The sequence below is a fragment of the Erythrolamprus reginae genome, chromosome 1, assembly GCF_031021105.1.
Source record: "Erythrolamprus reginae isolate rEryReg1 chromosome 1, rEryReg1.hap1, whole genome shotgun sequence".
In the NCBI taxonomy this organism is placed as follows: domain Eukaryota; kingdom Metazoa; phylum Chordata; class Lepidosauria; order Squamata; family Dipsadidae; genus Erythrolamprus; species Erythrolamprus reginae.
This window is the reverse complement of record NC_091950.1, coordinates 197,238,883-197,252,691: the sequence shown is the minus strand read 5'-3', so window position 1 is coordinate 197,252,691 and position 13,809 is coordinate 197,238,883. Positions and strand designations below refer to the sequence as shown.

General features: G+C 39.7%; 1 protein-coding gene across 2 annotated transcripts in view; it reads left to right on the top strand.

Moving 5' to 3' along the window:
• FRZB (frizzled related protein) overlaps positions 1-13,809 on the top strand; it is a 30,958-nt gene that overhangs the window by 14,267 nt on the left and 2,882 nt on the right. Inside the window, exons 2-5 of one of the 2 annotated variants that reach the window (XM_070731886.1) lie at positions 205-252; positions 2,199-2,264; positions 2,979-3,183; positions 4,906-4,969. In XM_070731886.1, the coding sequence (XP_070587987.1) occupies positions 205-252; positions 2,199-2,264; positions 2,979-3,183; positions 4,906-4,969 (383 nt within the window). The remainder of the gene's footprint in view (positions 1-204; positions 253-2,198; positions 2,265-2,978; positions 3,184-4,905; positions 4,970-13,809) is intronic. The other variant, XM_070731885.1, reaches the window with a different exon arrangement.

Genomic DNA, 13,809 nt, shown 5'->3' with positions numbered 1-13,809 from the left:
TCTTCCTCATACTATGATTTTAAGTCCTAGAATTTACAGCATTTATATTATATTGGGGATTCTGAGAGTTTCAGGCCAACTCTTCCAAATATACCAAATTGTTTTTAATAGATGGAAAAATTAAGCATTTTGTTGTGGCTGTTTTGAATAATCCAGTGTTAAAAAATACTAACACTTGTTTGCATATTTAACAATTCATGCCAGATTTCCCTATGGATTCTAATAATGGGAACTGTAGAGGCACCAATGCTGGTGAGTACATTTTTATCTAATACCTTGTTTTTGCCTTTTCCTTTTGTTGTTTTGTTGAGCTCAGGCCTCAACAGAATAGAAGCAACCTAATAGTATCAGGATATTTTGTATGGTACAAAAATTATTTGCTTATAATAATAAGTTTCTTCTCCCTTAACTATTACTCCCAATTCTGTAGCATGGAGGAAAGTGATAAATTGGATAAAACAATGGCAGAGTAGAATCATATACGTATTTAGATAAGATTCTGTTCTGTGGTAACTATTCAACTGATACTGTATCCAACAAGACTGTTACTTTTGCAAATAATGCTTTTCCTTCAACATTTTTTATAAAGGTTGATTCTGGCTTTTTTTAAATGCTTCATATCTTGAATCACTATGTGTTTGTGTATGTGTGTGTGTGCACGCACATGTACACACACACTTTTTTCTTTTGCAAAATGATGGACCGACTCACTTAGAACTCACTTAACAGATTTCTCACTTAGCAGCAACATTAATCTTGGGCTCAATTGTAGTCGTAAGTTGAAGATTACCTGTACTTCTGCCAGATCATTTTACTTTATTTGCCTTTCCCCTTAGCCAAGAAGGATGAATGTTTGATCTTCTACATGTTAAAAGTTACCATCAATTTGGAAGCTGTTAAAGGATGGAGTGGGAAGATTTGCTTTGGTAGTAGCCTGTTGAAACAGTAGACAAAGTGTATTTGAAGGTGTTATTAAAGTCAATCATTGACCTGAAGGCTGACTGTATCCTAGAAGCATTCCACTCTTTGCTATAGGTTCCTTACCAGGAGTTGGATTTTTTTCTTTTGTTTTGCCAGAATAAAAGTACAGGTGCCCTCATTCACTTTTTTCACCTACTATTTCACCTCTCTTGTCTAATATGTGATCCATGAGGAGAGATCTGTCTGAAGTAAAGCACATGGAACTTTAGGGGCATGGAAACTTGTCTTCTCCATTGTTTTGTTTTTTAAGCATCCCAAATACATTCCCCTATCACCACAAGGGAAGTAGGTAGGGTGGTCTTTTACTCGATGAACGGTTCATCAGAGGTGGTATTTAGCAGGTTCTGACCAGTTCTTGAGAACCGGTAGTGGAAATTTTGAGTAGTTCAAAGAACTGGTAAATGCCTCCTCTGACTGGCCCCACCCCCATCTAGTCTCTGTCTCCCGAATCCCAGCTGATCGGGAAGAAATGGGGATTTTGCCGTAATCTTCCCCTGGAGTGGGTTAGGAATGGAGATTTTGCAGTATCCCTTCCCTGCCATGCCCACCAAACCACACCCACCAAATCACATCACGCCTACCATACCACGCCCACAGGACCCATAGTAAAAAAAATTGAATCCCACCCCTGTTCATGACTTTAGGGAACATTACATCCCACTAATCACTGTATCAAAGAACCTTGGTCCTTTGTTATCTATAAGGACAACAAGATAATATCATTGAAGTAGATTTAGATTTGCATTGGGACAGCAGCAGAGATGGTGTAGTAGAGGAAAGTGTTGGGAAAAATCAGGGAGGAGAGGTAGGCTGGTGGGAAAGGTCATGTCTAGACATACCAAGGAATCTTCCTTCGTGGTCTGCAATCCCCAGTAGAAATCTTCTGCTCTGAATCAGTGCCTTAAGACAAATCCTGTCTTGTTTTATGATCCTGGGAAAATAACTTGTTGCAAACTCGAATTTTATGCTGTGTTTAACTGTATGCAGAAAGAAATGCCTGTAATGATTATAACATCTTTCTTTTGACAGTAAGATTTCTAATAAATCTGCAAGACATTGTATATAAGCAATAAAGTTATATTTTTTTCCTGTCAACAAATGGGCTGAGTGAGACACAAACCAATTCCTACTGTCAACACAATTTATTTGTGATTATTGCCAAATCACATACCTTTTCTTTTTTTAGTTCTAATGCAAAGGGAAATTCTGTTTTCTAGAGCGCTGCAAATGCAAGCCTATAAAAGCTACCCAGAAGACCTACCTTCGGAACAATTACAACTATGGTAAGTGTGGCATGAAGACAGGAAATAACTTTTGAGGCACAGAAGATTAAATGAAAACAGAAAGGGGCTCTTGGGTAGCTACTTCAGCCAATTGCTATCTCCAAAGGCAGGTAGCTGTTGGGGACCAAACATTGTCTGCTGAAAATGACTTTTAAAGAGCTCGGGTTCCTCCCTTACCAGTTTCATGCTCAAAGCAACCATTTTAGATAGTTCAGGGTGCCAAAAAAGATTGATCATCCCAAAGGTCAAGGTAAAAGATTTGAAGCTTAATGGAAATTCAACCTGGCATTCCTTCATTTTCACCTGAAACCTTTGAGAATAAGTAGTTTTCTGGAGGGAACAAGATCAACCAAATGCATTTGGGAAATTCCAGAAGTATTAGATACAATTAGAATTAGAAATGCAAATACAACTAGAAATGCGAGCACTTCTTTGGAAAAGCAAAACAAGAATATTGGTTTCAAGAAGGCAGGTATTGTTATTCTTCATCACTAATCAGGTGATAAGACCATCATTTTCTTAAAGCAACCTCCTGGTCCTAATAACAGTGCTTATTGTTTTCAGAAAATAAGAACACTTTTACTATGTTTTCAATTATTAATTTATACATTTAAAAAACCCCTTTTCCTCCAGGATTAAAAAGAACCAAATATTCTGGAAAATATATTAGCTGTCCTCATTTTAATCTCTGTTCTTTTTTTTCCTTTCCCCCAGTTATTCGGGCTAAAGTTAAGGAGGTAAAGACCAAATGTCATGATGTCACTGCAGTGGTCGAAGTAAAAGAAATTCTAAAATCTTCGTTGGTGAACATTCCTAGGGACACGGTCAATTTATATACAAACTCTGGCTGTCTTTGCCCACCACTTAACGCTAACGAAGAATATATCATCATGGGCTATGAAGATGAGGAACGTTCTAGGTAATAATGGGCTCCTCCTTTTAATTAGTTCTACTAAAACACAGTAAAATTAGGAAACCGAAACAGAAATCTTAAATCTTGATTGTGGACTAAATGTTATCAAAAACAAGCTATATTATGGCCAATTAATATTTTGATTGAAAAAGAGGTTTTAAAAAAGAAGAGAATAGCCAGAGGGAAAACATCTACACCTCTGATGAATAAACTTGGCATACTTTGTGCCTCTTGGTTCCATCACCATCTTAGTATTTTTATAAAAGTTAAAGTTTATCTGATTTTTTTTAATACTCCAACTTTATTTCCAAGAGTGTTTTGGGAGTTCATTAGTTTTCTTGCAAAATTTATTTATTTATTTATTCATTTGTCCAATACACAATACATATGGAAGAGAATAGACATGGAGTAATATATATAAAGATAATATGTAAAAATAGAGAAGATATATGAAAGGAAGCAAATATGAGATAAAGGAAAGACAATTGGACAGGGACAAAAGGCACACTAGTGCACTTATGTACTAGTGCACTTAATGGTAGGTGGTCATTATTCAGAATTCTATCAAATGCATTCCAAGTTGCCCAGAAAAATAATGCTTTGTGATAGTTTTTAAAATTTCCATTTATTCAATGGTGCCTGAAATTAAGGATACCCAGCTTCATGGAAACATTTCTTGGAAGTATGTGCAATAAGAATTAGTAATCAGGATTTAACAATGGAAAACAACCCCTGGATTGTTGAAGAAGGTAATTGGCACCAAGAACAACCTCTCAGATCTGATCAAACGATTTTTATTCAACTAATGCAGACAGCTTGCATTTTGCAATAACTAAGCATGCCAAAGCTTTCAGTGGTCTAGACCATAGTTGTGACTCACTCATTGGCTTGACGTAATCCATCTGTCTTGTTGGATGCTGTCCTCAGAGAGTTCTTGAACCCTTGTTTTGTGGAGTTTGCAGCTCATACATGGTGAAGATGTTTAGCACAGTTTCCTACCACTGTAAAAAAAAAACCTTTAAAATAGGTATATCATAGCATACCCCTAAACACAAACCTCACATTCTCCCCAAACTAGTCCTGTCCCTGTGTGATGTATTATCTCCCATTCTGCAGATTTCAGCCTTCTCAGCTGTAGTCCTTAGTCATGAAAGTCTACCCAATCTGTCATTTAATTTATAACCAATGGTCATAGGTCCCTACTCTGCAACCGTCTGAACTGTAAGGTATGCACTTCAGTATTTTCAGCATTTTTCTAGATGGAAATTCTTGAAGTTACAGTTCTAGCACATGGGTGGGGAGAACAGGTGCAATCTTGAGTGACAGATTCTGAAAAAATGGGATCTTGGCTGTAACTCATGTTTCAGAATCAGAGACTGTATGGATCTGGTCAAGTGAATCTCTGGCCCAATACATCAGTTTCTTTTTTTTTCTTCATCTTTTAAAATTCAGAATAGTTAAGGCAGGATACAGATAAATTATTGTAGTATTACATACTGTTTGTACTTGTATATATCCATAGACAGCTTTCCTTCTATGAGTATAGATTGCATTAACAAACATTTGTACAAATGGGAAAAGTAGGCTTTTGTTATGGGACTTAAGTGGTCCCATGTTGTGGTCCTTAATAGAACTGTATTTGCTCTTTGAATATAAAACTTTTTCTTTCTTGAGCTATTTTGCTTTTTATATATAACCAGTGTTGTTCTTTTTCTTTAAAATGCAAAGATTACTCTTAGTGGAAGGCTCCATAGCCGAGAAGTGGAAGGATCGTCTCGGTAAAAAAGTAAAGGTAAGACAAATTTAACTGCATAATCACATTTGACCTTGATTGTGTGTGTGTGTGTGTGTGTATGTCGGGTCTTTTCCTGTGTAAGGCTGATAGACTCCTGGCGACATTTCGACAAGGTCCCACTCGTCATCTTCAGGCTGTTGTCTTTGGCTTTGCTCGGGTGAAGAAAGTCTGATCTGAGCTGCTGTCCCTCTATAAATACTGGTGGGTGAATGTGGAGTGCTGGCTCAGCTGCTGCTAGAGGGTTGGTTGGCTGTGTTGAAACTTCCTGATTAGTTGGTGGGGTAACACCTTGAGTAATTGATGCAGTTGATGTATGCAGATTAGTTGATGTTTGCAGATGAGGGGTGACATCCTCAGTAGTTGTGGCAGTTGGAGCCTGCAGACTGGTCAGCTGTTTTGTAATGTATGTCTGTGGTATGATATCCCAGGTTTTGGTTTGACTCCGAGTTTGTGGTCTGGCCATGCATTGATGGTGTGTGTCAGTTTGCTTTCTGTGCGTGTCAGAGGGAGGTGCCGCCATAGCTTGGCCTCTGGGTGGTGGTTATATTTTGTCTGTTGGGTAAGTATGGATTTTGGTCTGGTGAGAGTGATTGGTGGTGGTGTCCTGTGTTGTTCTGGGTCTGGTGTCAGTTTTCATGGTTGGAATTTGTTTGTTGATTATGGCTAGTTTCCAGATGTCTGGTAGGCGGGAGGTATCATCACATTTATTCATATTGTGGGAGTGTTTACTTCAATGGCTTCCATAATTATTCTTTTGTTGGGGAGTGTTCAGTTTTGGAAATTAATTTACTTCTTTCAAAGTCAATTTCATGTCCTGTTGTTTTGAGGCGTTAGAAAAGTGAGGAAGTTTTGCTGAAGGTGTTACCCTACAAACTAATCAGGAAGTTTCAACACAGCCAACCAACTTGCTTGCAGCAGCTGAGCCAGTACTCCACACCCGCCCACCAGTATTTATAGAGGGACGGCAGCTCAGATATATGTTTTTTATGTCGAATCACCCTGGTATACCCAAATATGGGAGAGAGCATACTGCTTCCTGTTTGTTTGTTTGTTTGTTTGTTTGTTTGTTTGTTTGTTTGTTTATTGGACTTATATGCCACCCCTCCGTGGACTCAGGGCGGCTCACAACATTTCAATAAGAGATACAGTATAAAACCTTTTGCCTCTCAGCGCCTCCAGCGGCCATACCCAAGGCAGTTAAATTTTATAGCGGACAAACTACAGTATATTCTATATGTGTAACATATTTTTCCTGATCATGAAAAGGAAGAGAGACTAGTATAGATCTATTTCAAGCTATTTTGTTCTCATCAGCTAACCCTACCCTTACCGGGGTTTGAACCTGGGGAGTCTTCCTGTAAGGAAGTAGCTTTAACCTCTAGGCCACAGGTTCTCCTCCTCTCAGCTTGCGGAAGGACCAGGAGGCAAAAAGGAAGCAATACACTCCCTCCCATATTTATTTATTTATATTTATTTATTTATTGGATTTGTATGCCGCCCCTCTCCTTAGACTCAGGGCGGCTAACAACAATGATAAAAAACAACATGTAACAATCCAATTAATAAAACAACTAAAAACCCATATTATAAAACCAAACATACACACAAACATACCATGCATAACTTGTAATGGCCTAGGGGGAAGGAATATCTTAACTCCCCCATGCCTGGCGGCATAAGTGAGTCTTGAGTAGTTTATTTGGATATACCAGGGTGATTCAATAGAAAATAAGATATAACTCTTCCCTGGTAGAAAGACGAAAGCTTAGTAGTTTTTTAAGTAGTTTTAAATACATTTTTAAACTGTTCCAGAGTTCGTGATGTCTATTGCTTCTTTATCTGTCTGTCTGGCTGTCTGGCTGTCTGGCTGGCTCATTTCTAAACAAGCTGCTGGATTCTGTTTGTTTACTCAGAAACAACAATTATGCTTCTCTGTCCAGCTTGCTTAAATGAGAATACAGCCTCAGGCAACTCCTTTCTCCACAGAGGGATATTTTTTTCTACCATATACAATACTGAATCTCTTTTTCATTATACCATGCCAAAACAAATTCCAAAATCTGTAAATGAATATATAAACTGAGGCAATCCAAGCTAGAGGTGAAGAATTGCCTCAAAGAGAATGGTGTAAAAATATTAAACATGTTATAGAAAATGAGTAAAGAAGCATGGATAATTATGTAGCGTGATTAAATTTTAGGGACAGCACTTTGGGAACAGGTTTGCTCTCCTTTCAGATTCTTTTTGACAGAACTCTTTACAGGTAGTCCTCAACATATGGCCACAATTGGGACTACAGGTATAAGTTATAGTAGTCGTAGAGCAAGGCATCCATGCAATCCTGACTCTCCCACTGCGAATGCTATGTGGAGCATGGGGTGTGGGAAAGGCCCTGGGTTGCTGAACAAATACCGTATTTTCCGGCGTATAAGACGACTTTTTAACCCCTGAAAATCTTTCCCAAAGTGGGGGGTCGTCTTATACGCCGGATACGCCGGCGGGGAGAGCAAAGGCGGCGGCGGGAGTAGCGGAGGCGAGGCGGAGAAGAAAGAAGCGGCGGATAGTTGGCGAGGCGCCGGCTAGAGGGCTGGACCCCGCCGCTTTGCCGCCGCTCCCGCCGCTGGCTTGCCGCAGCTATCCGCCGCTTCTTTCTTCTCCGCCTCGCCTCCGCTACTCCCGCCGCCGCCTTTGCCTCTTGCCCGGCGGGAAGAGCAAAGGTGGCGGCGGGAGTAGCGGAGGCGAGGCGGAGAAGAAAGAAGCGGCAGGAACTGCGGGGGGGTAGCCGGCGTAACGAGCCCTTGCCGCAGCTATCCGCCGCTTCTTTCTTCTCCGCCTCGCCTCCGCTACTCCCGCCGCCACCTTTGCCTCTTGCCCGGCGGGAAGAGCAAAGGTGGCGGCGGGAGTAGCGGAGGCGAGGCGGAGAAGAAAGAAGCGGCAGGAACTGCGGGGGGGTAGCCGGCGTAACGAGCCCTTGCCGCAGCTATCCACCACTTCTTTCTTCTCCGCCTCGCCTCCGCTACTCCCGCCGCCGCCTTTGCCTCTTGCCCGGCGGGAAGAGCAAAGGTGGCGGCGGGAGTAGCGGAGGTGAGGCAGAGAAGAAAGAAGCGGCAGATAGCTGCGGCAAGGGCTCGTTACGCCGGCTACCCCCCCGCAGTTCCTGCCGCTGGGCGTGGCGCTCAACCCCAGCAAAGCCGGCAGCGGCAAAGCGGCGGGGTCCAGCCCTCTAGCCGGCGCCTCGCCAGCTATCCGCCGCTTCTTTCTTCTCGCCCAGCGGGGAGAGCAAAGGTGGCGGCGGGAGTAGCGGAGGCGAGGCGGAGAAGAAAGAAGAAAAGAAAAAATAAAAGGAAGAGGTTTTGGTTTTTTTTAAAATGCCTGTCTTCCCCCGCCCCCTTCAGCAACTGTTTCAGAACTCTCACATATTTGAATACGTTCCATTCTAAGATGGTTGTGGCAGTTGACAGTTTGAATGCCTTTGTCAGTTCTAGGAGGGCCGTTGAGCAACCTGTTTACTAATTGTCCAACAGCTGGTTACACTTGACTTTACCTGAAGAGGTGACTGTTTGATGCTTTATTAAGTTTAGTTACTGCAAATGAATTTTAGGACAATTCTTAATCTTGTTTTTCCCTCAATTTGGGCCGTCAGCATTCTTAGCTATGCTAAGTGGGGTGGAAATTTCTTCAGGCATAGTCAACAGCATTAAAATGGTGGGCCCCACAAGGATTGAAGCCTTTTTACGTGTGTGTGATAGCCACCACCACACATACAAAAAATGTAATTTGATAATGTTATTTTACATTTTTAAAAAATCTTAATTATTTTGTTTTAACGTTTTATTACATTGATTAAATTGTATACTGCTCAGAGTCCTGCTATAAGCCAATTACAAATTTAGAGACAGACAGACAGACAGATAGACAGACAGATGATGGATGGATGGATGGATGGATGGATGGATAGATAGACAGACAGACAGACAGACAGACAGAAAGATATATGATGGATGGATGGATGGATAGATAGATAGATAGATAGATAGACAGAAAGATATATGATGGATGGATGGAGGATGGATGGATAGATAGATAGATAGATAGATAGATAGATAGATAGATAGATAGACAGAAAGATATATGATGGATGGATGGATAGGTAGATAGATAGACAGACAGACAGACAGACAGACAGATGATGGATGGAGGATGGATGGATAGATAGATAGATAGATAGATAGATAGATAGACAGAAAGATATATGATGGATGGATGGATGGATAGGTAGATAGATAGACAGACAGACAGACAGACAGACAGACAGATAGATGATGGATGGAGGATGGATGGATGGATGGATGGATAGATAGATAGATAGATAGATAGATAGATAGACATACAGACCGACAGAAAGATATATGATAGATGGATAGAAGATAGGTAGGTAGGTAGGTAGATAGATAGATAGATAGATAGATAGATAGTTAAATAGATAGAGGGAGAGATAAATAGATGAGAAAGATGGAATGATAGAAAAGTAGGTAGGTAGTTAGGTAGTTAGGTTTGATGTTTGATGACAAGCAGTCTTATGTTTTCCTGCTAAACACCTGCATGTCATAAGCAGTTGAATTAAAATTATTATCATATTGAAATCAAATCTGATGGGGTTTTTTTCATTTTTATTTGGTGTGCGTCAGAAGAGGGGTAGTCTTATACGGCGAGTATATCTCAAATTCTATATTTTAACTGGAAAAGTTAGGGAGTCGTCTTATACACCCAGCCGTCTTATACGCCGGAAAATACGGTAGTTGTAAGTCAAGAATTACCTATACAGTGTTCCCTCAATTTTCACGGGGGATACGTTCCGAGACCGCCCGCGAAAGCCGAATTTCCGCGAAGTAGAGATGCGAAAGTAAATACACCATTTTTGGCTATGGACAGTATCACAAGCCATCCCTTAACACTTTAAACTCCTAAATTACCATTTCCCATTCCCTTAACAACTATTTACTCACCATTATTACTGGTACTCACCATTGAATAAGACACTTAGTGATCCTGATATTTATAAACATAATTATTTATTAACAATAATTAATATTTTGTTATTTATTTGCAAAAATTATTAGTTTGGCGATTACGTATGACGTCATTGGGCGGGAAAAACCGTGGTATAGAAAAAACCCCGCAAAGTATTTTTTAATTAATATTTTTTTAAAAACCGTGGTATAGGCTATCCGTGAAGTTTGAACCCGCGAAAATCGAGGGAACACTGTATATCAATTGTCGGTGCTTAGAGATGTACTCCATGTTGAGATGAACAGGAAAAACATGAAGAAATATGTATTATGACTGATTAATAGAATTTTTGGTCGAATGGAATGTCAGTGATAGAATGAATGCTGGAGTAAGGAAGCAACAGTTAACAAAATACTTTCCAAATCCTTTTTAAGAATTACAGAATGGGTAGGAGGGGGAAACCCTAAAGACAATTGCAGTTGACCCCAGTTACTGAATACCGTTGATACCATCCACGGTGCAGACCATTCATTTTGTAATTTTGGCTACAAATTGGAATATATTGTTGAAGAACTGTGGGTCATGTTGATGTCTAAAGCATTGCTAGTTTAAGATCTATGTTACAGAGCAGTACCAGTGGGATTAAATGTTGATGATTTCAGAGTAATTAAGTATATTTTGATCCAGAATAGTGTTGTTTTGCTGTGTAAAAAAACATCGCTAGCTCCTTGATTTCACAGGGAACTTTGAAATTGAAGGTGAAGCAGGAGCCATATATGCCCTGTTGTGCTCTTGGATTGATATTTGCTATATCCTTATATAGGATAATTGTTCCTAGAAGGCATTTTGTTCAGAGTTGTCTTTATCCTGGTAAAAGCACCTAGTTACTGTATTTTTAAACAGAAATATCACTGATTGTAAACTTCCTTTTGTAATGGCAACAACTCGATTGAAGCTTTTCAAAATAGTTAAGAAATAATAGAAAAGAAAGCAATACCGCTGACACAGTTTGCTTATCCTTCTGTTGAGAATTGGCCATATCTACAGGCTGTGGAGATCTTGTCAGCACTACTGCTAAGGCTTCCTTTGTCTTTACTCCTGGTCTTCTTCTTTTTTAAACTGCTGCCAAAACACAAAACAATAGTCCACTCAATTCATCTCCATGGGGGTTAAGAGAGTATTAAGTCAGGAACTTTTAAGTACATGTCTTGAGGGGACACCAGAAGAGAACATGCTGAGCTTTGAACATGCTCCTGCTCTTTCTTGGTTTATGGAAGATTATTTTGAATCAGGGAAAATCCTTTCAAATTGGCAATGTAAGGAGGACAATGGTGCGAGCTGTTTCGCTTGAGCTTTGCGTATGACATTATGCCCAGAGATTCATTTTGCATAACAGGGTTTAAAATCTGTTCTGTTATGCAACACAGATTATTTCTTACTCTCACTGCTGAAAGAAGGAAATGTCGCAGTCCACTTTCCCACGCTCATTTATCACTGTTTGAACGTGTAGCCATCATATTCATTGCAACATAAAGTCTTCAGCAACATATACTGGTAACCAGCACTAATCTCTTACTGGGGTGCATAAAATCTCTCTCTCTTTTTTTTTTTGAAAAACTCTCTTACTGTGGATTTGATATGAAATGAAATGTTGTCATTCTTGTAACGATCACACACTTTTTAATACTTAATCATTGTGTTAATACAAGGTAGCAAGAGACATGTGTCAACAGAAATGCCTTAGAACTGGGGAAAATGGCCCTATTATAACATATAGACTTCAACTCCCAGAATTCTGGGAATTAAAGTCCACAAGCCATAAAGAGGTAATTGTTTCCCAACTCACCTTATAAGGAAGTCATCTGTAAGGGACAGTTACATATCGTGTCCTAAAAACAGCATACATGGGTCAAAAATATCTTGAAAAATAATTTTGACATGTTATAAACCATTTGTTTAAAAAAACAGGCAGTAGAAAGTTCAAATCTTTGTTTCAATTTATCATTTGATAAGAGTTAACTTTCCATTTGCAGTCTGTGTTTAATAGTATTGATCACTTTCTAGGTCAAAGTGGCCTGGAAACATGACATATTACTCATGTTATTTGGTTTTTTTCTGTGACCAAAAAAAATTGCATTGTCTTCTTCCTAAATATCTAACCTCCAACATTAAAACTGCTTAACAACTTAAAACTCTTAGTTATGAATGAAGTCCTCCAAAATTTTCCATTTACTAACAGTTTTAGACAAAAGTGGATGCGATGGCACTCAAGTGGGCTAAGGTAGCTTTGAGGCTCTTTGATTAAAAATATAAAAGCAAATAGGGTTGAATGGAAAAGCAGTAAAATGTACAGACATCTGAAAAACTAACTATAGGTAAGAAAGTGGCATTTTTTTTAGGTAGATGTAAGTTACTTAGCTGACAGTCATTCATGGTTTTGTTACCTCATGCTTAGATTACTGCAATGCACTCTTGCATGGGCTGCTTGAAGACACTTTGGAAGCTCAGAACAAATAGTAACAAATGCTTTGGGTTATGCCCATGTGCCTTAGCTTCTAAGTCAGTGGTCAGCAACCTTTCCGTCTCACACAAATGGAGCTTTGCGTGCACATACTTGTCCACCATTTGCACAAGTGGAAATGCACATTCACTCACTACTTGCATGGCACAGTTTCGAACAGGCCGTAGCCTGGTACTGGGCCGCAGCCTGCGGGTTGGGATTCCCTGTGCTAAATGATCTACGTCGATTATCCTATTGGCTTCCAGATTTAATTTTAGATGCTGGTCATCCCCTACAGAACCTTGCATGGCATAGGGCTTAGTTTTTTGAGAGACTGCCTATCTCTGGTTGTTTCTGCCTATTTGCTGCATTCAGTCAGAGTGGGAACTATGACCCATCAATTAAATGTTGTCACCTTATGGAACTGAGGAAGCATGCCTTCTCTGTTGTATCCCTTGCTCTCTAGAGCAGCATTTCCCCACCACCACCTCCCCATGAAAAATATACAGCTCCCATTTTCTTGGGGTTTTTTTGAAGCCTCTTAAAACCTGGAGCCCCACCCAACTACAGGTGGCCTCATTTTCTCTTCTAATAATCCTTTAGTTGTTGTCTCCTACCGTATGCATCACTCTACGCATGCGTGGATGTGTCATTAATTCTTGTTCAGAATCCAAAGATGATACAGGTGATTCATCTCCTCCTGGGCTGTCTGCCAAACTCCCCTCTTCCCTGTCACTCATGCTGCCTTAGTCAGAGGAGGCTTCATCGGCAGATTTCATCAGGAGCAAAACAAGCCTGCGACATGTGGATGTCTCCCCCACATCCATCTGCACATTCCTTGGGGCAGGAGCTGGGCCAGAACTAACCACACATATACCAGAATAAATTGGATAAATAATTAGAAAAATTTGATTAATTTGACTAAGAATTTGACATTTGATATTGTATTGTATTATATTTTAACTTGCGGTATGTAAATTGGAATCTCTGTAAAATGTGAAAAACAATAAAAAAATTATACCCTCCCCCAAAAAAGAATGTTATTCAAAAGAGACAGTGTCATTGTGTTTTCCTTAATTTCTTAAACTCTTGAATCTCATTACACATGGACAGACTGTAAAACTCATTTTAGTGTTTAGACCAAGCAAAATCCAAACAGCTAAGAAATTTCCAGAAGGTTGGCACTCAAATGAATCAGCCATCAAGAAGTTTATTAAAGATAAACCACATTTACATGTTTATTCATTCAAAAGAACAATTTAAAAAATCTAAAAAGGAAACAAAAAGCTAAGAAGGCCTCCTCTCCAGCATCAACATCTAGATAAGC